This window comes from Typopeltis vanoorti, chromosome 13 (genome assembly GCF_054136105.1).
Source record: "Typopeltis vanoorti isolate ZY-2024b chromosome 13, IOZ_Tvanoo_1.0, whole genome shotgun sequence".
NCBI lineage: Eukaryota > Metazoa > Arthropoda > Arachnida > Uropygi > Thelyphonidae > Typopeltis > Typopeltis vanoorti.
Window position 1 is genome coordinate 68909362 of NC_143561.1, and position 27382 is coordinate 68936743.

Genomic DNA, 27382 nt, shown 5'->3' on the forward strand with positions numbered 1-27382 from the left:
AACCGTGTGTTCATCTAAGTCAACTGTCTTTTTCTTGGATTAAAACCTAGAATTTCAAGGATAAAAAAAACTACCACTTTCATATGATACCAACTAACTCATTGTGGGAGGTCCTTCCTAGGAAACACAAAGTCTATCAAGACTCATCGTGGGAGGTCCCTTCTAGGAAACACAACGTCTATCATACCACTCCTTGAACTCATTAACCGTTCTTGCTCTCACCACTCTAGCAGGCAATGCATTCCACGGTTCAACCACTCTTCATGCAAAGAAACCACTCCTCACCCTCTTGCTCACAACTTCCTTTTGTAACTTCCAGGGATGGCCCTTGTCATCACTCCTTCTCACTGTTCAACCAAGCAAAAGAACTCTCCAGTGTCAACCCCTGGGGAGTTCTTTGGAGTCCACCTCTCAACAGTTTAAAAGTCTCAATCATATAACCTCTCCTTCTTCTATCCACCAAACATTGCAGGCCCCATTCCCTCAGCCGATCCTCATAACTAACATTGTACAGTCCTGAAACCATATTTGTTATCCACCTCTGTACCCTTTCCAAAATTAATTTATCCCCTTCAAATCCTGGGCACCAAATTTGAGAACAATAGTCTAAGTGTGGTCTGATCAAGATCTTATACAACGGAATGATAACACTTTTATCTCTGCAGGTCAGCATCCTTCTCAGTATTGCAGCAATCCTATGTGTTACCTTCACCACTTTTGCAATATGTCCCCTGAATTTCAGGTTTCTATCAATCATCAACCCCCAGATCTCTTGTCTCCCCCTAATTCCTCCAGTACAACTCCTCCAATAGAGTATGAAGTGTCACATCGATTTGTCCCAAACCTCAAGCCCTTACATTTTGCTGCCGATAACCCCATTCATTTGCCCATCTGTCTAGTTTATTCAAATCCTCTTGCAGCGCTACCACATCTGCACTATTACTAATAACCTTTCCCAGCTTCACATTATCTGCAAACAACTGAATATCCCCTTGCAATCCACTGGCAATGTCATTGATATAAAGGTTAAACAATATAGGTCCTAGTACTGAGCCGTGTGGGACCCCCACTTGTAACCCTTTGCCTCCTTGAAACTGCTCCACCATACACAACTCTATCATACCTATCAGACAGCCAATCCTGAATCCAGTTGACCAACCTGACATCCAAACCCATGTGCTGTAACTTAAATATCAGCTTATCATGTGGCATCCTGACAAATGCCTTTCACTAAATCCAAGAAAATGGCAGTATATGCCTTTCCCTCATCAACTGCTCTTATAACTTTATTATAAAAGGCTAGTATATTGCTAAAACAAGAGCGCCCTTTCACAAATCCATGTTGACTCTCACAGATAACATTACCCTCATCTGCCCAATTCCGTATATGGCCCCTCACTACTTTCTCCAAGATCTTAACAACTACTGATTACACACAAAGTTGTCTATAATTAGACACTTCCAGTCTGTTACCACCCTTATGCAATGGCACTATGTTACCTTCCTTCCATTCCCTGGGCACCTTTCCCGCAGCCATACTTTCATTGAAAAGCCAGGTTAAAGGCACTGTCAGTTCCCTAGCACATTCTCTCAAAACTTGTGGTGAAATACCATCCAGTCCCAAACCTTTACTGACATCCAGAGTACTCAGTATCTGAAACACTCTCTCCTCCTGTACCTCTAAACCTCGAACCTGCCCTATCCCTCTAGCATTAAAACTGACTCCTCTAGGATGAAATACTCCAATAAAGTGTTCATTGAACAATTCCACTATGTCCTCTGCATCAGTCACTCTATTCCCATTTTTATCTCACAATATCATTCTTCCACATTCATTTCTCCTCCTACTGGCCACATAGCTAAAAAATTCCCTAGGATTTTCTTTGGATCTTAGGGCCAATCTCCTCTCATATTCCAGTTTCGCTTTCCTTACCACACTAGTCACTCTTCTGTCCTGTGTCTTATATTCTTCATGCATCTTCTCTTCACCTGTCTCCTTATATCTCTTCCATAGCCTCTTTTTTGCATGCAATTCCTGTTTAATATTGTTTGTCATCCACTTTACTCCAAATCGTGTCCTCGTTTTCACTTGTGGTATACAACTTACCATTGCTGCTAACAAATATTCTTTCACAATTTCCCATGCACTAATGATATCCCGGCCTTCCAATTCCTCCCTCCATGAGACTTCACCAAGTTGATATCTAAGACTATTATAATCACCTGCCTTATAATTTCACATATGTTCCGATCTCTTTGATGCTCCTGCATGTCTATTCATCTTCCAAGTCAAAACCACATGGTCACTCTCTCCAACTGGTGGGAGAGATGTCATCTCAGTTATTATCAACTCCTCTGATGCTATGACCAAATCCAAAACTCTTGAACCTCTAGTTCCCTCTATTACATGTTGCCTAAGACATTTGTCCCTCAAGAATTCTAGAAATTCCATTCCCTTATTGCTACATGCATCTTCCTTTCCCCAATCTATACTACTGCTGTAGTTAAAATCTCCCATAACAATCGTTCTTCTTGCACTTGCCAAGCTCAACTGTCTAAACATCTCCTGGTCCCCGCCCTCTGTGCTCCTTGGTTTGTAGCAACACCCCACTAAATATCCTTTCCTACCTCTATCTTACACCATATGCTTTCAAAATCATTAGTGTCACTGCCTTCCAAAGTCTCCACTCTTAGAATACATAAGTCGTCACTTATCATAAGAAGTACTCCCCACCATGCTTTCCCTTTCTATCCTGCCGAAAAATGCTGTACCCTGCTGTTTCTATTTCTGTTATTATATCCTCTTCTGTCAACCACGTCTCAGTGATCCCAATAATCTTTGGTCAGGCTAATGCTATCAGCACCACCAATTCCTCTCCTTTATTCCGGATACTCCTGGCATTAGTATAATGCATAAAAATGCCATTCCTATTCCCATAACGCATACCTAGCATTATCCCCTCTAGACTCCACTGGACTCAGTGTTACCTGATGTCGTTCCCCCTTCTCCCAAGCACCCATTCCTACAAGAAACCACCCCTGCTACCATCCACCCTTGGTATTCTAGTTTCCCTGCATTGACACACTGACTCGCTCAGAAAACAGCAATCTCTCCAGATGCCTACATCCTTCCTCTTTCAAATGCAAGCGGTCTCTCGCATACAATTCCTTTGTCCTCAAATGCCCTCCAAGCATTCACATGTTCCAATCCTCTCTTCGGACACATTCGAGCTATTATGTTCTTCAATATTACTGCACTTCTGCTCAGCTTGTGACTAGCATACCTAGGCAAAACGCACATTATCTTTCCTCTCTGCATTTTCTTTTGTACAACCTCAAGCAAGAATCTCATATCTCTTGCCAACCCAATTTACATTGCCTCTCAAGTCATTCGTTCCTACCATCACAATTATCTCATCCACCCTTTCACCCCTCTTAATTATCATAGCCACTCTTTCTATTGTTCCTCCAGGCAAACACTCTTCACCCATCCTTCCTATCTTGCACACCACGGATCATTGAGTTTTCCCATACATCACACCTCTTACCACCCTGTTCCGCGATTGCTCACCTGCATCCCTCACTTTTTCTCTCTCTCCTCTAACACTTTCTCTGTGTTCCTCTACTTACCTGCCTTCCTGACATCACTCTGTCCCTGGTTCCAGTGCCCCCTCACATTCTTCTCCTTCCCTCTCTCCTACTGTTTCCATTCTCTCCTCTTCTATCATTCCCATAACTCTCTCTCACTCCTACTCTGATTCGCCTTGCATTCATCTCTTCCATTCACCTAATCTCATCTTTCACACTTCTCATCTCATTCCCGAGACATTCCACCTGCTCTTTCGGCTCATCTCTCTCTCTCTCTGCAAGTCAGCCACTCTTGTCTGCCATTTATCCTCCCTATTGAGACCATCTCTGAAAACTTCACAATCATTCAACCTTTCCACACTCCCTACTCATTTTTCATTCATATTTCTCTCACTATTCTCACCCTCTATCATACCACTCATCTCTCTATGTGGAGAATCTCCCACCTCAACGAGATCAGTTATAGTCATCACTAATTATATCATGCAAAATGGAGTTCTCAAATGGGGGAGGACTTGGTGATACACCATTTGCAATTGGAGCTGCTGCTGCTGCCATTATTCAAAATATTACAACTAATTACACTCTTAGGTATAACTATATAAGTATAACTATAAGTATAAAACATATTTAAGTATACTAAATATCTAAATAATGAAAACTTATGTTATCTTCTTCTTCTCTTCCACCGCTATGCATCCGATTCCGACCCTGCGTTCTCAGTAACCAATTTTTTTTTTTTTTTTTTTTTTTTTTTGTGATATTTTAATATTAAATACAGCTGTAAAGTGGTGCCAAAAACACAGAAGAAATGGAATGCTAACAAGAACAGCAAAGTAGTGAACAAGGTTTTGTCCATTAAAGACAATACTGAAAAAAAATTTAAATATTGTCTTTAAAAATTTAAAGATTGCTAGGTAAAAGCAGATTATTAGGCAGTTGATGAGGAAACTACAGAAAGTCGAGCGATGTTTAGAGGAACATAGGAAAAATAAAAAAAGTTCAGCAGCCAAATTTAAAACAAAGCACAGAATCAAGTAAGTTAGTGTGTAATAACAAAAAAAAAACAACTGGTAAGTAAAGTTGATTATAAAAAGAAGGATGTTATTAGGTATGGTGACTCTATCATAAAACATGCCACAGTCTTTTCCTGGAGCAAAAATTAAAAATATAATGCAAGAAATTGAAAAACAGAAATGCAAAGCAAACGAGGTTGTAATCTGGTAGAAACCAATGATTTAACTAGTGATAAATTCAGTATGAGAGAGGTCATGAAAATGTTGTTGAAAGAAATGAGAGTGAAGAGTGAAAACATAAAAATCATTAATATATTACCTAGATATGATGGAAATGAATTATGAAGAAGGGCTATGATGGCAAATGATTCGATGCATAGGCTATGTAGAAGAAATGGATGTAAGTTTTTGGATGTGTGTGTGGAATGAGTTTGAGAGAAGATTGAATATGTATAACAGGGACGACCTACACTTGAATGCATTTGGCATCAGGAGTCTTGAAAAATTATTAACTGATATAAGGCCTAACACAGATAGTCAGGGAAATTGAATTTTGATGGGACGAATCATGAGAATCTGTATGTAAGAGCAAAAATGTTAGATGACTATGTTAATGATGGCAATGGTTATTATTATGGAAATTATTATTAAGATAGAATGATTCTGTATTCGTCCAGTCGGACCTATAAAGCATGTGTAACAATATCTGCATAAGTAAGGAAGAGTTGAGTAGACCATATGAGAATACACACTATGCATTGCATACGACCTATGACTGAGCATCTGCAATGATTGCTAATTCATAAGTAGTATAGAAATAGAAGACATAGAAGACACAACATAAATAAAAAAAATGAATTTTATTAATTAGGAAAAGATTTTTTGCAAAATTTTCTAGTGTTTTTTTTCATTTTCTTTTTTTTGGGGGGAGGGCTGTTGCCCCCCCCCTCCCCCCGGGTGCATCGATGCAAGCATATAGACAAAAGAGCATGCAGATCATTTATTATGTCTGTATATGAATGCTAGGAATATCAGAAACAAGGAGTCAAGTTTGTTGCCTCAGTTAATATATTGGGACTTCATATAACAGGCATTACTGAGACCTGGCTATTAGAAGCATACTAACTGGTATCGAATGCAAAGGGTATGGTATTTTTAGGAAGGATAGCAGAGGAGGGGGTTGCTACTATTGATATCAGATGACATGAATCAAGTTAGAGTTGAGACCTATGACAATACTAGTAACAGTTTTTCATGTGGCCATGAGTTTGAAGCTATCCGATGTGAGGCAGAGTCTAAAAAGATTAAATACACAGTGGGGTATTGTTAGAGACCTGGTTCATTGGTTACCAGTAACGAAGAAATGCATCACCAAATAAATATGATATTTGCAAAAAGTGTAATCATAATGGGAGACTTTAATTATCTGAACACTGACTGGGTAGCTATGAAATCATACAAGAAGAATGAAACTGAATTTATTGAGCTGTTGCGAGACAACTTCCTCAAGCGGCATGTGACAGAAGGAACTCATGGTCAAAAAGTGTTAGATCTGATTATAGCATCAGAGGAGGCAGAATAGTTACGTCTTTGACTGAAACTATTCTGCCTCCAGTTGGTGACAGCGATTGTGTGGTACTCAATTGGGAAGTGGCTTGGCTAGGTTTATGAATGTGCCATTCAAAAAAGATTACATGCTGAACTACAAAGCAGGAAATTATGATCACCTGAGGAGGATGCTGGGTTCTGTACCCTGGTATCAATTATTGGATGGGAAGGATATCGACAGTGCATGGGAAGTGTTTAAAAAATACTTAAATGATGCCATATCAGAATGTGTCCCTAGATTCTGAAGAATAAATAGAGTAGGAATGAAACTGATGTGTAATCTAATTAAGCAAGAGATTCGTATGAAAAAGATGATGTGGAAGGAATATCGTGTTCATAAGGTTGATAGTTATAATTATAAACAGCAGGCCAGAAGAGTCACAAGTATTGTATTAAAAGAAACTAGCTCTGCAAGTTAAAGACAACTGAAAAGAATTCTATCCTTATGCTGCAAGTTAAAGAAACAATGAATTTGAAAGAATAATACTACTGCATGCAGATGGTATGCAAGTGACTAATGCAGAAGTGATTGTTCAACTAATGAGCAGTCATTTTGCTAAAAGTTATCAAACTGGTATTTTCAACAATGAACTCACTGTTACCTCCTCACCATATGAGGAAACTCATGTGAATGAGGAAGTGCTGGAGCTATTGCACAAACTGAATATGAATTCTGCAATAGGAAACTGATGGGATATCAGCACGGATGCTAAAAGAGTATTCAGAACAGGAGTAGAAAGAATGTATGGTAATCCCATTTCACAAGGGTGGTGAAAAAAGACTGACATATCCAAAGGAGAGTGCAAAAATTATATCAGGATTGTGGTATACCTATTATGAAGGCAGATTGACAGAATATAGCAGCATGGAAGACTGTTGCATAAATTGGAGAATATGGATTTGGATTATAGAATATTAGTGTGGATAAGAGGATGGCTTACTGACAGATATCAAAAAGAGGTATACAGGGGATGTGAGTCTGCATGATTTAAGGATTCTTAAATATCTCATCCAGACTCACCTTCTGGGAATGGATATCACAGATCAGTTGAATGACTACCTCCATGCTGAATTCTCTGAACACTTCATGCCTCGTTAACATCAGCCTACGTCTCATTCTACAATGACTTTGTCAAATAGGAAGCAGAAGAAGAGGGCCTATGCAGATGCAGGCCCTCTATAAAAAGAATAGAGGGCAATGTGCCAAACCATCCTTGACGGCGCTTCCCCTCCACCTCTTACATGATGATGATTTTGTCAAATTCTGGAGTACAGTCTTTTCTGCTCCATCTCCACACTTCCCTGATTATGATGACCAACCTACGATATTGAGGTCCATTCCTGCCCTTCAAATATACCAGCCTGTCTCCATTCAGGAGATTAAAGCAGCTCTTCCATCCAATTTCTCTGCCTCTAGACCTTATGGCTTTCCTGCGTCTAGGCTTCGGAAGGTGCCGTTGAAGATTCTTCAAGACTTAGTGGACATTCTCCTTTCCAGTAAAGTAATACCACCATACTTGCATGCTTCAAGAACTATCTTCATTCCAAAGAAAGAAACTTCAAGCTGTGCATCAGATTTTAGACCTATTACCATCTCTCCTGTGTTACTTAGACTCTATCATAAAATATTAGTTAAACGACTTCAGCAACATATACAGCATGATTATAGACAGAGAGCTTGTCCCTTCGGACGGCTGTGCCGAGAATATATATCTTCTTTCTTCTCTTCTCTCTGATTCCTGATAGCACCTTAAGCCTCTATATATGGCATCGCTGGACCTCCAAAAGGCCTTTGATAGCATCTCCCTTCCTGCTCTCCTTCCCGCACTGTCTATTACTGGATGTCCAGAACCTTTTCTTTCCTATGTTATGGAGCTATACTTGGGTAGCTCCATCACTATCACTACAGGGTCCCATGCAACCTCTATTCCCACAGTGCGGGGTGTTCGCCAGGGTGATCCTCTATTTCCCCTTTTCTCTAACTGCGTCATAGATGAGTTTCTTCATTCTCTTCCTAGCCATATAGGCCACTCTCTCTCTCTCTCTCTCTCTCGCTCTCTAGGTGCATCTTCCTTTAATGCTATGGCCTTTGCGGATGATCTTATTCTCGTAGCCTCTACTAAGATAGGCTTGCAGGAACTCCTTGACCGGGCAGTTGACTTCTTCTCTATTTGAGGCCTTTCTATTAATGTAGAGAAGTCCTGCTCTTTAGCTCTTGCCCCTCTAGTCGTGACAAGAAGCTTAAGGTCGAGACTATAGAGTTTTCCTGCACGGGAGGCTGTTGCATGCTTTGACCATCCTGGAAGAGTGGAGATACCTCGGTATCATGTTCACCCCAAAGGGAAAGTCTTCTATCCCTTCTATCCTAGAAGCTGGGATCTCTTCTTTGAGGAAAGCTCCTCTCAAGCCCCAGCAAAGACTGTTTCTCCTTTCCCACTATCTCCTGCCTCACTTTTACCACAAGTTAGTGCTTGGTAGGACATATATATCTTGGTACTGTCCCGAATTGACAGGGCTATCTGTTCAGCCATGAGATCATGGCTCTGACTGCCGCCTGATACTCCTACTGCATATTTCCATGCGAGGGTGAAGGATGGTGGGCTTCGGGTTCCATCACTTAGATGGCTGATCCCCACTACTGCGGCTGTCAAGAATCGTGTAGTTAGAACTATCTTCTTCCCCCATCTGCAGAGAGGCTTTCTATAGCCCATACAAGAAGACTTTAGGCGGGCTAAAGGCTGGTCCCGTTATCAAGGTACTTTAATCGAGTCAGCATCAGCAGAACACAAGAGGTGGGCATCTCTGTTGCACTGTTCTGTAGATGGTGCTCCTTTAAAAGAGTCATATCTGGTGCCTCCCCAGCATGATTGGGTAAGGGATGGCACCAGACTCCTCCCTGGGTTCGAGTATATTGACCTTATGAGGATCAATGCCCTGCCTGCTCGAGCCCACACAGCTCGATGGGGTAGTGACGACTCCAACTGTAGGGCTGGCTGCCACTACAGTGAAACATTGTCTCATATAGCCCAGTGTTGCTTCCACATGAGGAGGCATGATGCCGTGGTCTCCATTCTGAACAACCGCTTTAAGAACAAAGGTTGGGAGACTGCAGTGGAACCACATTATAGGACCTCCACGGGTTTGCATAAGCCAGACTTAGTGATTAAAAGAGATGGTGATGTTTGGGTAGTTGATGCCCAGGTTGTGGGAACAGGGCGCCCACTAGCCTATAGCCATAATATTAAAGTAAATTATTATAAAAATAACCAAGATCTAGTTAGTAAGATACGGGAGGAGCATGAAGCAACTCCGAGGTTTACCAGCGCCACCATCTCTTTACATGGCGTATGGAGTGCAGATAGTTATAAGGACTTAAAAAAACAGCTTGGGCTTACACAAAAGGATATAAAAGGTCTTTCCTTGAGGGCCCTACAGGGAACACCAGTGGCATGGCATTGCCACCAGAGAATGACTACAATGATAACTAGAACAGGCATAGGCTAAAACACTTGTAAAGGCTTAGGCCTATATCAAGTCTGGACGTGATGATGTAAGGGTAGTATTGCCAATAACCAGTACAAAGATTAATAAAAAAAAATAACCAGTGGTGTACCACAAGGATCAGTGCTTGGTCCACTGTTATTCAGTCTGTACATTAATGATATTGGGAAGAATTTGACAAGTGATATACAGCTATTTGCTGATGATGCAAAGATAGGTAGGCTGTCATTTCAATGTTAATAAATTTAAGGTCATGCACTTTGGTGTGATTAGATATCCAATGTCGTGTTAAATTGGTGGGACTATGCTTGAAGAACCTGAGGCTAGAGATATTGGAGTTTTGGTAGATAGGAAGTTGAAGTTCAAGGGGGCATATAGCAAAAATTCTAAATACAATTCAGAGAATAATGGCAATGCTGAAACAAACCTTGACATGTAAAGATAAGGAAGTCATTTTGTCTGTCTACAAGGCCTTGATAAGACCTCACTTGGACTATTGCATGATGGTCTGGTGTTCAGGTCTGGTTTCTATGGTGATTCTGATATACTAGAGAGAGAGAGAGAGAGAGAGAGAGAGAGTGCAAAGGAGAGTGACAAAAATGATATCAGGATTGTGGTATACTGATTATGAAGGAAGATTGAGAATTTGTAGGCTGCAGACACTAGCAAACAAGAGAAAGAGGGGTGATATGATTGAGACCTATAAACTTCTGAAAGGATTATACAGAATTTCAGTAGATGGAATTTTTCATTTTATGGAGGGTGGGAAAGGATGCAAGGGCATCCATGGAAGTTGAGAATGAATGCTGTCAAGAAGGGAGGGTCAGGGTTAGATTTTTCTCTCATAGAGTAGTGCGTGATTGGAATGGATTGCCTTTGGATGTTGTGTGTACAAGTATCGTGAATGAATTCAAGAACAGACATGACAATGGGTGCGAATAGTATGGCCACCCTTGATGAGTTCCTGATTTCATGGAGGTCTCTCTCTTAATAATAATTACAATAATATATATGAGTTTTCTATATACAGTGGTCTGCTACATACAGTGGCCTTTCGAATGTTAAATCTCCTTCACTGTATATAGAAAACCCACTCACGCAGGCAGATACATTTACAAACTTTCCCACCATCAACCCTCTCAACAATATGGTATCATTAAAAATCTAACCAACAGAGCCTATAATCTTTGTTCCAGTAACCTCTCTTTGAACAGAACTCAACCATATACACAACACCTTTCACTATATAATGGCTACAGTTCTTACAGAATTAAAAAAATAATCAGTTCTTTTCCATTCTTCAGCCATCCCTCCTGAAGGATTTCAGAAATGCCATCACCATCCCATATGTCTAGGGCACATTGGAAAAAATAAAATAACCAGGATTTTAAAAAATATAAGGGTGGTCAGAAAAGTTCTCGGCCTAACAGTGAAAAAAGTAATTTATTATTATTATTACATGATACCTCCAGGGAGTCCAAAGATTCACCAAGGGAAGGCACCTGCTCTACAGCTCTCTGTCACCACCAACTACAATGAACCGCAACTACAACAACGCCATCTACCACACATCACCACCACCACTAGTATTTTCACAGACAATCACAAACATCCATGCCTACAGCGGGATTCGAACCCATGGCCTTTTGGCTGGAGAGCGGATACACTAGCCACTTGGCCAACCAGACCGATAACAAACGAATTTATATAATAAATTTAGTTTAATCCTTAGTGTAAACGAACAAAGTTTGTGCCTAAAAATATCTTCAGGACTGGGGTAAGGTAGTGCAACTCCGAGCAAAGGTGGACCAAGCTCTCATCACTCCTTGTCTCAGTATCTCCCATAATGCAAAGCACGTCTCCTTGTATACTGCTATGCATTAACGGAAGGGACACTACCCAGACCGGATCGTGTCCCTTTCCTTATGACCTCTCCTAAGGCAGAAGCAATAGGAGAGGTCATATCTACCTATAGGAGTTGCCAATAGGTGTACCACCTTATTATTGAATTACTCTTAATTTAGAGAAAGATGTAGGAAGTTCATCTTTCTATAAATCCAGAGTAATTGAATAATAAGGTTGTATACCTGTTGGCAACTCCTATAAGTGATGAGAGCTTGGTCCACCTTTGCTTGGAGTTGCCTGGTATTGCACTATCTCACCCCAGTCCTGAAGATATTCAGGTGCAAATTTTGTTTGCTTACACTTGGATAAAGGATTAAACTAAATTTATTATAGTCTAACCAAGTGAAAAATAAACTTCAAACGAATTTATAATTTCAAAATTATTTTTATTTTTCAACATAATCTCTCTTAAGACTAATACATTTATTCCAGTGATGCTCCAACGCCATTATCTTGTCCCTGTAGTTGTTCTCAGTGAGATCTGCAAAATACCCCTCCACAGCTGTAATCATCTCTTGATTCAAAGAAAAACGCTGACCAGCGAGGAAGAGTTTTAGTTTTTGGAAAAGAAAGAAGTCAGAGGAAGACAAATCTGGGGAATAGGGTGAATGTTCCAACAATTCATAGTGCAGATCCCTTAATTTTCCGATTGCCAAAACACCGTCGTGGGCAGATGCATTGTCCTGATGAAAGATGATTTTTTTCTTCTGCAAACCAGGTCTTTTCTGACGAATTTTTTTGTCTAGTCAGGTTAAAAGATCGAAATAATATTCTCCAGCTATTGTTTTACCCTTTTCAAGATAATTAATAAACAAAATGCCTTTAGCATCCCAAAACACCAATGTCATGACCTTTCCTGTTGATGGAACCAATTTTGTCTTCATTGGTGCTGAACAACCAGCTTCTCTTCACTGTTTTGACTGCTGTTTGGATTCTGTTGTGTAATGGTGAATCCAAGTCTCATCCATAGTAATAAATCGACACACAAAATCAGTTTTATTCTTGTTAAAACGCTCCAAACACTGTTCAGAGTTTTTGTGCGAGTGCATTTTTGAGCAAGCGAGGCACCCATCTTGCGCAAAGCTTTTTCATTTGCAATTCTTCATGCAAAATATATCCTACACATTCTTTTGAAATACCTATAGTCTCAGCAATTTAATGCAATTTGACTCGCCGGTCATCCAATACCATATCGTGCACTTGATCAATGATTTCTGGTGGTGTTACACTTTTTGGACGTCCTTCATGTGGTTCATCTTCAAGACTGGTACGGCCATGTTTAAACTCGGCAGCCCATTCCTTAATTGTTGAAAACGAAGGAGAAGAGTGCCTATAAACTTTTATGAACTTCGAATGAATTTCTTTTGGCATTAAACCTTCTTTTACAAAGAATTTTATAACTGCACGATACTTAATTTTATCCATTTCGAGGGATACAGACACACTTTTGCTTCAGGCAGCTGTATAAAACAAACTACTTGATAGAATGACTTGCAATTTCACATGGATGCGTGACAGATGTACCAACTTTGATAAAAACAATCGTGCTGATAGTATCTCCATCTATGGTCGAGGACGAGAACTTTTCAGACCATCCTCGTACAACCTCTACACAACTTTTAAGCCCAACCGGAAACTTGCTACTCTTATCCATTCTGCCAAAAATCAGCTCCTTTCACTCTAAGTGAGTGGATTATATAAAATATATAATTCCTGCAAGTTGGATTAGTTTGTACAAACAGGTAGATCAGCCACTATTCACTATTTATTTCACTATAGTAAATTTAAAAAGGAAAGACTGTTTTTGGAAAATCTGCAGTGGCACTCAGAAATCAACCAAATTTAAACAACGAGAGATGCAAAAAACTTCCCGAAATTTGGGAAACAATCGTCAGAGGTTCCAGTTTATATCCTAGGTTGCCTACAACACCAATAGAGGGCACCCATCTAGATAGTATTTCAGATTCACCCATGCGTTTCATTCAGTTGTGTGTGTGCGTGTGTTATTAGTATTCCCTGAAGATGTATGTCTCAGTGACTTAGATGAAATTGGAAGCATTAAAATTAATTTTTAATTCTTTCCTAGTGTTGTCATTACTCCATTAAACCTCCAACATGATGAAAAATCCTTACAGAAAAGGTTTCCTGAGTTTGTTATAACTTTCTGCACATCTCTTTCCTTCAGTCGAAGTTGTACACCTACCATGCCAAAATTATAAAATTATTCTCACCAACTGGTAGCACTATTATCACCATATGAAACATTATTATTAAATCCACCTGTGTCCTACATGTTACCTCAACCATATGTTGTATAACCTAGTTGTCCTATGATAATTGAAGGAACTCATTACTCATATTTGATGCTTCCAATAAATAGTTAAAGTTGCCCATTACAATTATTGTCACTTACCAGTTTCTTCTACCTGAAGATCTCAAAATATGCCCTTCTTAACTAATCTACAACACCCATCAGGGGCGAATGCTGGTCTTGAAATTCAAGCTTGCTCTTGTTATCATTCAGGGGGAGGAGAGGTATGATTGAAGTCTGATTAGCGGAATAATTAATTACCGACCATTTAAAACTATATATTTAGAAATTTAATACAAATACAACATTTATTTTACAAATGATATTCTATCTTTTTCAATTTCGCTACTTGAATACAAATTCTACCCTATGGTTCTTCTTTATGAGCTGGTCAATAACATCGTCATAAAAAGTTGGTTTTAACTTAATTTTCCCAAGCAACACACACACTTGTAAAGGCTGACTGAAGCTCACTGGCTAGAGCTACTTTGACTGCATATGGCTTTGCGTTTAAGACGACGTGAAGGGAGCGGAAATGGTTATGCGTGCGCATGAAATCACAGTGCTGCAACGAAGACCTGGAAGCCCCTACAACAGAGCAAGCCAAAGTAGCTTTGACTAGACGAGCAAGCATTGACCTTCAATACACAACACAAAGCTCAGTTATTGTCGCGCAAGCTTAAGACATCTTCTGTCTACAAAAATAAAAGCCTAAATGGAATGCTTATAAATGCATGCATTTATTAACAAATAAATATTACTTCTTTCTCAATTAATGAGCTTGCACAGCAAGCATGGAGAATTCGCCTCTGACGCCCACACTAAATATCTAAAATTCTTGCTCACCTCAAACTCACTACTATCTCAAAACCAATATTGCTACTGCTTTCTTGATTCTCCAATTGGAGAAGGATGCAACTCTTCTAAGATTATCTGTAACACTGCATCCCTTTTATCCTTTCTCTTCTTGACAAATGTTATATGTATTATATTCTATTCCCAAGCCTCCATAGCTCAGTCAGTATAGATGAAGCTTTTCGTCAGAAAGACCTGAGTTTGATTCCCATCAGTGATGTGAGGAACTTTTATCTGGTCTCTTTCGACTAAAAGTGAGTTAACCAGTCTCATATGGTGGTGGAAGGATTTTTCTCCTGGTAACTCAGGTTTTTCATCCCTCAAAACAGGCAATCTGATCCCATAACACACACACAGCTAGTCATAAAATATACTACGGCAAGGAAAACAACAGGAAACCACTTTAGACCATACTAGGAAGATGATGTTTCCCCAAGTTTTTAATAATCTACTATCCCCACCAGCTGTGTGGCTGAGGGCACAGGATAGGAGGATTTATTCCCATCACTACATCATGTTTCATCAACCACCACATCTTACTAATCCCATGATCTGCAGACCAACTAACCTGATCATATTATTATTATTATATTATATATTTTATATATATTTTTTATATTATATATATTATATAGTTTATATATTATTATATAAACTCTATTATTACATGACAGTTCCAAGGAGTCCAAGGACTCATTGATGGAGGGCACCCACACTACAACTCTCCATCTCCAGCAACTACATTAAACCGCATCATCTACACCACTGTCACCTACTTCTTTCTATAAATTCTAACCACTAGTATTTTCACAGACAATCAAAAACATCCATGCCCATGGTGGGATTCGAACCCACAGCCTTTTGGCTGGAGAGCGGATACACTAACCACTCAGCCAGCCAGGCCGGCCATAGCCATAAACTCTATTTTTTTTTATTCTTAATATTATTCACACTGGTTTATAAATTGAACTGCTTGCCCCTTATCCCCCCCCTCTTTCCTTTTCATAATTCTTCATCATGTGATGAGGAATTGTGTGTGTGTGGGGGGAAATTAATCATCATGTTCACTGGATGTCTGAAGTGACTTGAAAAATGTTTAGTCTCCAGAGCAAGGCTCTCAGATTATGTGATTGTCGGTCATCCAAAGTATTCAATATTCATATATTGAGGTTCTAACCTTTCATAGGTGGACCTTTAAAAATCAAATTAATGAATTTTCAGATTACATTTTTACAAAAAAAAAAAAAAAAAAAAAAAAAAAGCTAAAAAAAAAACTTACTATCAGTTTTGCCTGTTCTTTTCCATCATCTGTATGTTTTCTATCTTCTTCTTCCTGCTCTAATCTTTTCAACAAATTTTTATAAGGATTATCTGGTTCTGGAGTATCAAGAGATGAATATGGCTGACTGAAAGAAAGAAAGATAATGAAAAAAATTTAAACCCATTAACATGTATGGTTATTTACCACTATCACATTGAAGGTTACAAGGGGTATATGAAAAACAAGATAAATTTTATCTTGTTTTTCATCTGTCAATGCCACATGTTCATAGTACAGCTACTACAATAGACATGGATATGATGACCCAATCTCAGCAAAATAGCTGATTCAACATTCAGAGGAAATTCTGGAGACACATCTAATCTGTCACTAAAAAACACAGGAACTAATCATAGTGATAAGTTTCAATACATAAATATTTCATCCCACATATCTTGGGACATCCTCAGTATAGTAATTCGAACAATACTAGGAATAACATACAGTTAGGGTGCATGATTACAATGGAATCTCAATATGCATGAAGTAACGTGTTATAGAAATAAATTAAAATATAACTGAACAAAAAAAATAAAAAATAACATATATAAAGAGATTATTTAACACATTTTGTATGACAATTTCCCATACTTTAGGAATAGTAAGAACGTCATTGCAGTTTAAATTTGGTCTGTGTGGTAGGGCTTCAGCACTTTCTTTATATAAACGTTCATGTTTATATAAAGATCTATGTAAAAGTTTTGATTTATCCCAATGGATCCTATGATTTGGGTTTTCAACTCATTGTTGAGAGAGACCAGATTTCTGCGGTTTGAAAAGACGAATGTGGTCTTGATGTTCCAAGATGCGTTTCTGAACAGATCTACCTGTCGGTCCAAAGTAAGACAACTTGCAGGAACATGGGATCTCATACATGCCAAGTAACATCAGAGGTGAGAGTTTGTCCTTAGGAGAAGGTAACAAGTTATAGATCTGGTTAATGGGTTTATAAGTAGTGGCAAAATTGTATTTCTTCATAATTTTTGAGAGACGTTCGGAGATGCCTTTGACATAAGATATGGGAATCCTATGGGCTTCTTCTTGTCTAAGTTGATGTGTGGGGAAGTGACTGATGATTTTTTGAGTTGTTTTAAGATTATATCCATTTAGTATGGTTGTATTTTTGATTATTTCTAGTTCTTGGTTTAGAGATTCTTCAGAGGAGCAGAATTTGTGTGCTCTGGTAACTAGTGATTTAATGATGCCAAATTTCTGAGATGGATGATGAGCAGAAGAATTGTGGATGTAGCGACCTGAAAATGTAGGCTTGCAATAGACAGACGTGGCGATGGAACCATCTTCTTTTCTTTATCTAACCGTCCACTAACAACAGATGAATTAAATGTTCTAGCAAGAGGTCATAAATTTGCAATTTCACCTAAATGTTTCCCATATATAGATTTCATACATAACACAGAGAGAAACATCGGCCATCTCTCCAGTACTGAAGCCAACAGACTTCGTTTCAAGGTAGCAAAAATAATCTATGATGCCAAACCTTCGGACTTAAATATCCCATCATCAGAATTGAAAGCTCTTACCTCCTTAAAACATAATAAAAACATAATCATTACCAGAGGTGAAAAAGGAAATACCACTGTGGTTCTTGATACCAATTCATATGACTGAAAATGAATTTACTACTGCGAGATTGTAATACTTATGCCAAACTGGATTATGATCTTACAAAATGTCAACTCAGGAAATTAAATAAGTTACTTGATGAAACTTCTTCCTTAGATGAAGAAACAATTAAAAAAACTCAAGACATACCATGCAAGACCTTCTAGAATTTATGGCTTACCTAAGCTTCACAAGATTAATGTTCCACTCAGACCCATCGTAGATTCTATTAGCAGCCATACTTACAAGTTATCAGATTCTTATCTAACCTTCTCCATCCTCACATAGGCCACTCAGCCTCTTCAATCAAAAATTCCACAGAGTTTCACAAAAAAATAAAAGACATTCAACTGTTAAAAACCGACTTGTTAATTAACTTCGACATTGTCTCCCTCTTCACTAACATTCCTCATAAAGAAACAGTAGAATTATTAACTCAAAAATTTCCGTCTGATATAGCTGAATTATTCAAATTTGTTATTACGTCTGGTTACTTCACTCGTAAAGGTAAAATTTACAAGCAAGAAGAAGGAACAACAATGGGGTCTCCTTTATCACCAAACTTAGCAAACCTGTTTCTAGAATACCTGGAAGAAAAAATTTTAACTTTTAAACCCAAACCAAAAATTTGGCTACGATATGTCGACGACATCTTTGCAGTCTGGGATCATCCCGAACATGAATTACACCTGTTCCTAGATTAAATAAGCCTTATTCACCCTCGCATCAACTTTATGCTTTGCAGTCTGGGATCATCCCGAACATGAATTACACCTGTTCCTAGATTAAATAAGCCTTCTTCACCCTCGCATCAACTTTATGCTAGAAAAAGAATCTCCACAGGTATCTCCTTTCTGGATTTACACATTCAAAGAAAAGAAGACGGTTCCATCGCCATGTATCGCAAGCCTACATTTTCTGGTCGCTACATTCACAATTCTTCCGCTCATCATCCATCTCAGAAATTTGGTATCATTAAATCACTAGTTACCAGAGCACACAAATTCTGCTCCTCTGAAGATTTTCTAAACCAAGAACTAGCAATAATCAAAAATACAGTCATACTAAATGGATATAATCTTAAAACAACTCGAAAAATCATTAGTCACTTCTCCACACATCAACCTAGACAAGAAGAAGCCCATAGGATTCCCATACCTTATGTCAAAGGCATCTCCGAACATCTCAAAAATTATGAAAAAATACAATTTTGCCATTACTTATAAACCCATCAACCAGATCTATAACTTGTTACCTTCTCCTAAGGACAAACTCTCACCTCTGATGTTACCTGGCGTGTATGAGATCCCATGCTCCTGTAAGTTGTCTTACTTTGGACAAACAGGTAGATCTGTTCAGAGGTTGATGTTCTGCATCTCGGAACATCAAGACCACATTCATCTTTTCAAACCCCAGAAATCTGGACTCTCTCAACTTGGAGTTGAAAACCCAAACCATAGGATCCATTGGGATAAATCAAAACTTTTACATAGATCTTTATATAAACATGAACGTTTATATAAAGAAAGTGCTGAAGCCCTACTACACACACCAAATTTAAACTGCAATGACCTTCTTACTATTCCTAAAGTATGGGAAATTGTCATACAAAATTGTGTTAAATAATCTCTTTATATATGTTATTTTTTTTTTTTGTTCAGTTATATTTTAATTTACTTCTATAACATATTAATGCAGCATACTGAGATTCCATTGTAATCATGCACCCTAAAACAACTACTGTTATTTCTAGTATTGTTTGAATTACTGTACTGAGGATGTCCCAAGACACTTGGGATGAAATATTTACATATTAAAACTTATCACTGTGGTTAGTACATGTGTTTTTTAGTGATGAATTCACTAAATTGTATAAAAACATCTAATCTGGCAGCTACAGACAGAACTCTCATTAGAGGAGTTCTATCTCTAATATGGCTGATAATCAGATAAGAGGACTCATTTATTGTAAGTCTGAAACTAGTAGACAGACAAACGGGAAACAGAACCTGTGAAATTAAGTAAACTGGTTAATGGATATTTTGTACTGAGTATCACAAGATAATGATTATATAAAACAAAGAGACCTGTTTTCTTGCTTAATAGCTGAAATTTCCTGCTGGAGAAATACTGCAGAGAGCATATGTTTTGAGCTCTTGTTCTTTTTTCATGTGACTGTCACCCATGAAAGACTGTAAACCTATAGTATACTAGTGATATGGGTGGGCTACGTATTTTTTTCTACTTTTATTGATGATTTTTTTCTCTCTCTGTATATATATATATAGAGAGAGAGAGAGAGAAAAATCAATATATATATATATATATATATATATATATATTTTTTTTTTTTTTTTTTTTAAATTTATTTATTCAAATTTCATTCAAGGGATGAAATGCACCTTTCACCTAAAGTCAATCACAAGCAGTGCCGCGCCGTGGGTAGGAGACGCCCTTGTGCAAAACGTTTTTCAGCGCCCCCATAAAATAATAAGTTTCCATGAAAAATTTTTACAAAAAATTTTATTTTGTTAAAAGTACAAAACAGTTTATACGCATATATAAAAATAAATTTTATTTAACAGTAGTAGAACATTGTAATCACTGAAATTCATTAATAAGGAATTTTTAACAATAAACATTTTCAAAAATGTTTATTCCTTAATATATAAATACAACAGAATATATATATATATATATATATATATATAAACAAAAATTACTTTTATTTTAATATAAAAAGAAATATTACATAATAAAGATAATTTGGAGATATGCTTTTAACTATATAATTAATATAAATGTAGATTTATTTTACATATTTATCCGTCTTGCTTTAGCCGCCACAAGATTTTAATAATATTTTTAATGTCTAATGAATCCATATTATTTTCAATTGATATAATTGATAAATCCATTAGACACTCTACCGACATTGTTGACCACAAATAATTTGTTATTACTTTCAGTTTTGAAAAACTTCTTTCCCCTGATGCTACGGATATTGGTAATGTTAAATAAATACGCATCACAATCGCAGTTTTCAGAAACATGTCGGCTGATTTATTTTTGTGTATATAATTTAAACATCCTGAGGAGCCGACTCTTTTTTAATAAAACATTGTAAAGTTTTTAATTCCTCAAATAGTCATACCAACAATATCGCGATTGTCGCTCAGTTTTAAGTGCAAATCTTTACAATGTTTCATTAAATCTTCATTGCTCCAATCTTTTAATTTGCTAATGTCTCTTACAACTTTAAAGTCCTCACTATGTTGTTTTAAAAGTATGAATCTTTCCATGACTGAAGTTATTGTCGTGTCTAAAATCTCAAAGAAAAAATTTATTTTAAAATTTTGTTTAGGATCATGCATTGTCTCATCTGATGCTTTGTAGCCAAATATTTTTGTTTTTGTTCTTTTGCGAATGTCTGGAAAAATAGGATCAATATTAAAATTGCTTGCTGCTACTTTTGCAGTTCTAATATTTTCCAAATATTGGTCTGTTCGGCGAGTTTAATTCTTGTATAACATAATCAAGATTTTCTGTAATTTTTCCTATATCAAATGTCAGATTCTGCATTATTTTGCTTGCAACATTAACTTAAGATTTAAGTAAAGACTTAAGAGACTTAAGATTTCGTACCAAACATGAACAGGGCAAATAAATTTAAACAAATAAATCTTTGAAATTAAGTTGTCTGTCTGAACTCTAGAATCGATATCAAAAAGAGCCTGGTAAATTTCCTTGATATTATTTTTAAGTGGCTTTATTGCTTCTACTCTACTTTCCCACCTAGTAGCAGAAAGTGGTTTCAAATTTAAAACACAAATATGTTTTTTTTTAATATAGCCCAACGTTTCACAGATATTGAAAAATAATTATATAATTCCTGTATTACTCCCAAAAAATTTACAGTTTCACAGGATATCTTAGCTGCATCATTAACTACCAAATTTAATGAATGAGCAGCACATGGAATAAAAAAAAGCCCTTGAATTTATTTCAAGGATTTTTTCTGCAGTCCATTATGTTTGCCTCGCGTATTTGCACCATTATCATAAGCTTGGCTGTGTAAATCCGTTAAGATTCGTTAATTTTAAATAATTTTTTATAAATTGAAATAGTCCTTGCCTAGTGGTATCTTCTAGAGATTGAAAACCCAAAAGATGTTCACGAATTTCTGCTATATTTGTAACTTTATTTTGATTAACAAATCTAATAACAATAGATAATTGTTCTGTGTGGCTTATATCTGGAGTAGTGTCAAGAATTAATGAATAATATTTTGTCTCTTTAACCATTTCTAAATTTTTTTGTTTTATAGCTTCAGAAATTATATGGATGATTTCATTTTGTATTTTATCACCTAAATAATGAGCAGTGTTCCTTTTTTGTGATGTTTGGATGCGATGCAAGTGTTCTACCATTATCAAATCAAATTTAGGGACAGTTTCTTTTTGAAAATTGCCGTTATCATTTTCAAAAAGTTTTTGTAAAATGATAACGCTATACACTGTCTTGATAAATATTGTATTATGTAGATTAACCGTTCTATAACAGATTGCCAATATTTTTCCTCAGTTTCGTATAATCTTTGTTGTGTGCAATCAATAGTGCATTTCTTAATCAATGACATTTTAAGTTTGCTGTATTTTGAACAGATTTTAATGTGCGCAGAACTTGTCTCGTGTATTTTTAGTATATGACTCAATTGTTGCCAATCGTTACAACTGTATTCATTAGTAAGTTGGGAATTTTGACTACCAAATATTTTGCAATAATAACAGAAAACCGAATTTCGCGATTCTGAATAAACTAAATAACTTCGTAAAAGTTTTTTTCCATTTGCTAAAGTTTGATAATTGTATGAATCGGAAAACTTGTGGTCAGATTCATCTTTGGGAAATTCTTTATTAACTACTTGACACGGGCAATGCTCAACTAAACAATCTCTAACTTTGGTAGTTGCATGATTCGGCCAAGTACCTGGATCATTAACATTAAAATTTGAAGTTTCGTGTTTCGCTGAATTGGAATCCAATATTTCTTCTGCTGCAATTTCTGTAGATAGTCCAGTCAGGCCAGTTTCATTTTCGCATGTAACATTTATTTCTTCATAGTTATCTTGTGTCCTCTCTTTTTCTGTGGTAGAGCTACATGGAGTACTTGCTTTGTCAGAACTTTCTGTTCTTCATTTTTTACGTGGTCCTGAAGTTAAAAATGTATTCAACAATCCAGCCAGTTTATGTTCCAGTTGTACTCGCTGCTATTGTCTTTTCCTGTTTTGTGTACCAGATAACTTCTTTGGCTTTTTGTCCAACATTTAGGGGTTAACACACTTGGTTAGAGTTTAAGATAAGAAAAGGGTTAAAAGTTGTCCACCAAAATAAATAATATTTCTGAAATTTTCCCTTAAACTTATTTTTTAACCCATTAACTGACTATTATTTTTAAGGTGAATGGCCCAAGACTGAATTTTTTTTTTTTTATTACAGAATTTGATTTTTCAGATGTTTTGAATAATAAATATGCTTACATTTTAGGTATTTTTTGAAAATTAACATGTAGAGATATTAGCCACTGATTGATTTCTCAGTGATATTTATTTAATATTTTTTACATTCTGGTAATTGTTTAATAATTAAGAAATTTCTAGAATATTAAAATTATTTATTAAAGAAATTAGTAAAAGGACCCAATGTCTTCCACCCAGAACAAGAACAAATATATAAATAAATCTCTTATTGAAAATTATTTATTTTCTAGACGTCTATCCAACATAAGATAAAAAATCTTTTGTTTTCAAAATAAGATAATTAACTAAAATGAAACAATTTAAATGATTTTCAAACTTAGCAAAAATATAATAGACGTACTTACTTTACGTGAATAATAATCCAAATTCACAAAAAATTTACTAAACAACAATAAATATATTTTATGAAACAAAAGGCAACTGCACAGTAACACTGTAATGCACAAAATTAAATGATGCAAAAATACACCAAAAAAGTATCAACAAAGGGCCAATTGCAGTATAATAATTTTAAACAAACTTAGATCATCTAAAGAGTTTTATAGCTCATAAATAACCTATGTTTATTAATTTAATTCGATCCGTGTCAGTCTGACGCGCAGATAGTCTACCCACATATATACAGGATTTTTAGCTATGGTCCCCTCAGCTGATTAATATGTTTATAATTTATAAACTATTATCTTTAAAATTTTATTTGTCTATCAAAAATCCAAAAATAAGTACACAATTAAAATCAAAGTCACTTAAACACAGAATATACAATACACTCAATGTTTCACATTCAAAATTGAAATGAAAAAATGTAAGTGCATATTTGGATAGACGCTATTTCGTTTATCCAAATTCTAAGCGGAATTTAAGAAAACGAACATCGTAATATACACCTATGTTTCAGACTAAATATTTTTGGATAGATCAGTGTTTCTGAAACTTCAGATATCCTTGTACCCTCTTTAATTTTCATTATTACCAAGTATCTTTTCAAAGTACCCTTATCAAAATAATAATAATAATAAATAAAATATATTTCATTGTAAATGTCTGTTTTATTTGAATTTAGATGTACATTTAAACAAAAAAATATTTATTTTTAATAGAACAAAATTTATAAAGATTCTATACATTTTTACTTAATATAAATAATTTATCACCAATGATAGGAGTGAAATTGCTTATTTCTATATCTGCTCTCTTTTGTGTATTTTATAAATCCAGTCTTTAACAAATGATTCATACTTAACAATTTGAAAGCTAAAAAAATTACCATATTTACTCGACTATAACTTGCACTTTTTTCCTAAAATTAAAGCTAAAAAATCGTGCTGGAGATATATGCGGGGATTTTTGGAAACTAAAGTTTTCAGAAAAAAAAATGAAAATGAGTATGACTTACCAAGAAACTTCTATTCTCCATCACTTCTTCTGTCCTCCAGAGTGGTTTCCTTGTGTGTAATAAAAGTTATCTACCCAAATAGAGTCATCTTCTTTCCCATTATATCAAGCAAAAATTATCAGTAATTTAAGACTTGAGATACATAATGAATAATCCTTGACAAGTTACTAATGAGAAGTGAAAGATGTGCACGATTGTAGGCCAATAGAGAAAAAGCAGCTATTAAGAAGTGCATATGATTTGTGCAGTATTAACAAAAGATTGCGCGACCCAAACAAAACAAGCTGACAATTGAATTGAAATGCTAATTCTCTTAAACCGAATTCCATAATATCTGAAATGCATTCACTATATATTTCTTAGTTTTAACACGTTCATGATGGGGATAGTGTCAAGCAAAACCATATGTTGCACCTGCAACATGTGGTTTGCTTGAGTGTATATGGCAGTTTCTGTTGGAGGGAAGATGGGATTCATCAGTTAGTGTTTATATTCCCAGTTGTCTGTAATTGCACTATTTGTTGAGAAATATATTACACAGTCTGCAAATGTCTATGAACCTTATCCAATGACATGATAAAGCTAATCGGTTTTCCTGTTTCTGCAGTATAATGGCTGTTGGGGATGGCATATTGTTTACTGCAGGGAGCGAATTATCGCTCCAATGTGAAATTCAGGGCGATAGAGACTCGCAATTTGAGTAGGAGAATTTGGAGATTGAACTGTCCACTCAGTCTCCAAAAGCTAGATAGGGTATAAAGGTCTCGCCTACTCCCTATAAGGGAATAAAAGGAGTTAGCTGATTTTTTTTTATTTTTATAATTTAATATATATATATATAGACTATAAAAGTTTATGAAATTCATATCGTATGATACTTTATGGGTTGTTTCCTTAAGTATCTAATAAGTGGGTTCTAAAATGTTTAGTTTTAGTATGTATGACTATAATTTTTTTATTAATAAAATATAATAAGCACATATTTCACTGTCAATAGGAAATGGTGCCTTTTTTATTTGCTAACTAAATGCTGTATTGTTGTAAAATATCTTGTTGCCGTAATACGGCTGAATGAGCGCCCTTATTAAGCAGTGCCGTGAGGCAGGCTGCCTCTATGCTACATCCTGTCGACGTTACTGGGCAAAGCACAGCGTAAGAATGAATTTACGGTCTATCTTATTATTATTATTATTCGTGACACCTCCAAGGAGTCCGAAGACTCATCACGGGAGGACACCTACAACTATCTCAACCACTACACTGAACCTCTACTACGAATCATCTCCATCAACGCCATCTACCGCCCACCTTAAACTAACAATTTCCACTAAAAATGTAATAAACAATAGAGAAGATTTATAAAATTTTCGCTGAGTTGATGCTTACTCTGTGAAATAAAATCTGTGGTAATATTGATAACTTTCACTTCAAACAAATTATAATAAAACTGGTGATGTATTAAGTTAAAAATGTTGTTAGATTATTAAGAATTCATAAGAATTTGAGTGATTTAAAATTTCATTTTTATTGCATTAACTATAATTTGTAATTGTGTAATTTATATAGTACAATATAATTCAAGAATAAGAAAATTTAATATTTTTTTTTATTATTTTCCGTGGTGAAATGGCACCCCTATTTTCAAGTGCCCTTGTGTGGCGCACAATCTGCACAACCACATGGCTCGGCCCTGATCACAAGCAACCATGTTCACAGCGAAATTCAAAACCACTGGAGTGCAAATAAATGAATCACTTGGCCAACCAGGCCAACAAACAGAAATGTGATTACTCCATATTTCTGGGATGGATGATGTGCAGGACCGATGAATATAGCTGACTAGAGTAAGTGGATTTGTGGGAACCAATGTAGACAAAGAATTATTAATTTCTCACTGGAGACAAACCTCCAGTAAAATAATACTCCTTGCGATTTCTTTTCAAGGACAAAAGTAATCCTTGGGATGGAAAAAAAAAGATTGATTGTCTAAAGAAGTAACATTTAAATCTTGATCTGTATATTTCCAAACTGCAGAAATGTTGTCAGCATATTAGGTTACAATCCAAAGATGTTGCAAAAATGATTGATTTCTGTCTCTCTGTATATCTGCCGACCAAAGAGAATCTCTATTCTCTATGAAAGGTACATCTGAACACATTACAACTGTTCTCCAGAAGCTTCAACTCATTGTCACCTTCAAATTCACCTCAACAAAAATCCATTAGTTACTGCTCCCTTAAAAATAGGTTGCAACTCTGTGCTTCCAGGTATTTATCAATTCAAATATAAGGAGCAAAAATTAAAAATATGACAAAAATATCATAAAAAAATGACAAACGTAATTGAAAATCAAAAAGAGATAGTAGTTCTGGTAGGTACTAATAATTTAAGTAGTGACAAATATAGTATGAGCGAAGATGTGAAAGGTCTGTTGGTCTGCTGGAACTCTAATCATGTTTGGTTTCCTCGCTTGTTGGTAAGTGCATAACTATACACTTACCAACAAGCGAGGAAAGAAATGAGAGAGTAAAAATTGTAGGATTACTATCCAGATATGACAGTACTGGGTGAAGAAGAAGGATGATGATAGCAAATGATTTCACATGCAGGCTATGTAGATAGTGCTTCCCAAACTTTTGGATGTAAAGGCCCCCTTGAAAAAATTTAAATATTTCACGGCCCCCATCGAAAAAAAAAATCGTATTACAGACATATTATT

General features: G+C 36.2%; 1 protein-coding gene across 1 annotated transcript in view; it reads right to left on the reverse strand.

Annotated features, from left to right (window-relative positions):
* Positions 1–27382, reverse strand: part of LOC150100260 (uncharacterized) — a 115392-nt gene that overhangs the window by 28071 nt on the left and 59939 nt on the right. Inside the window, exon 4 of the mRNA XM_090403227.1 lies at positions 16064–16190. Coding sequence (XP_090259353.1) covers positions 16064–16190 — 127 coding nt within the window. The remainder of the gene's footprint in view (positions 1–16063; positions 16191–27382) is intronic.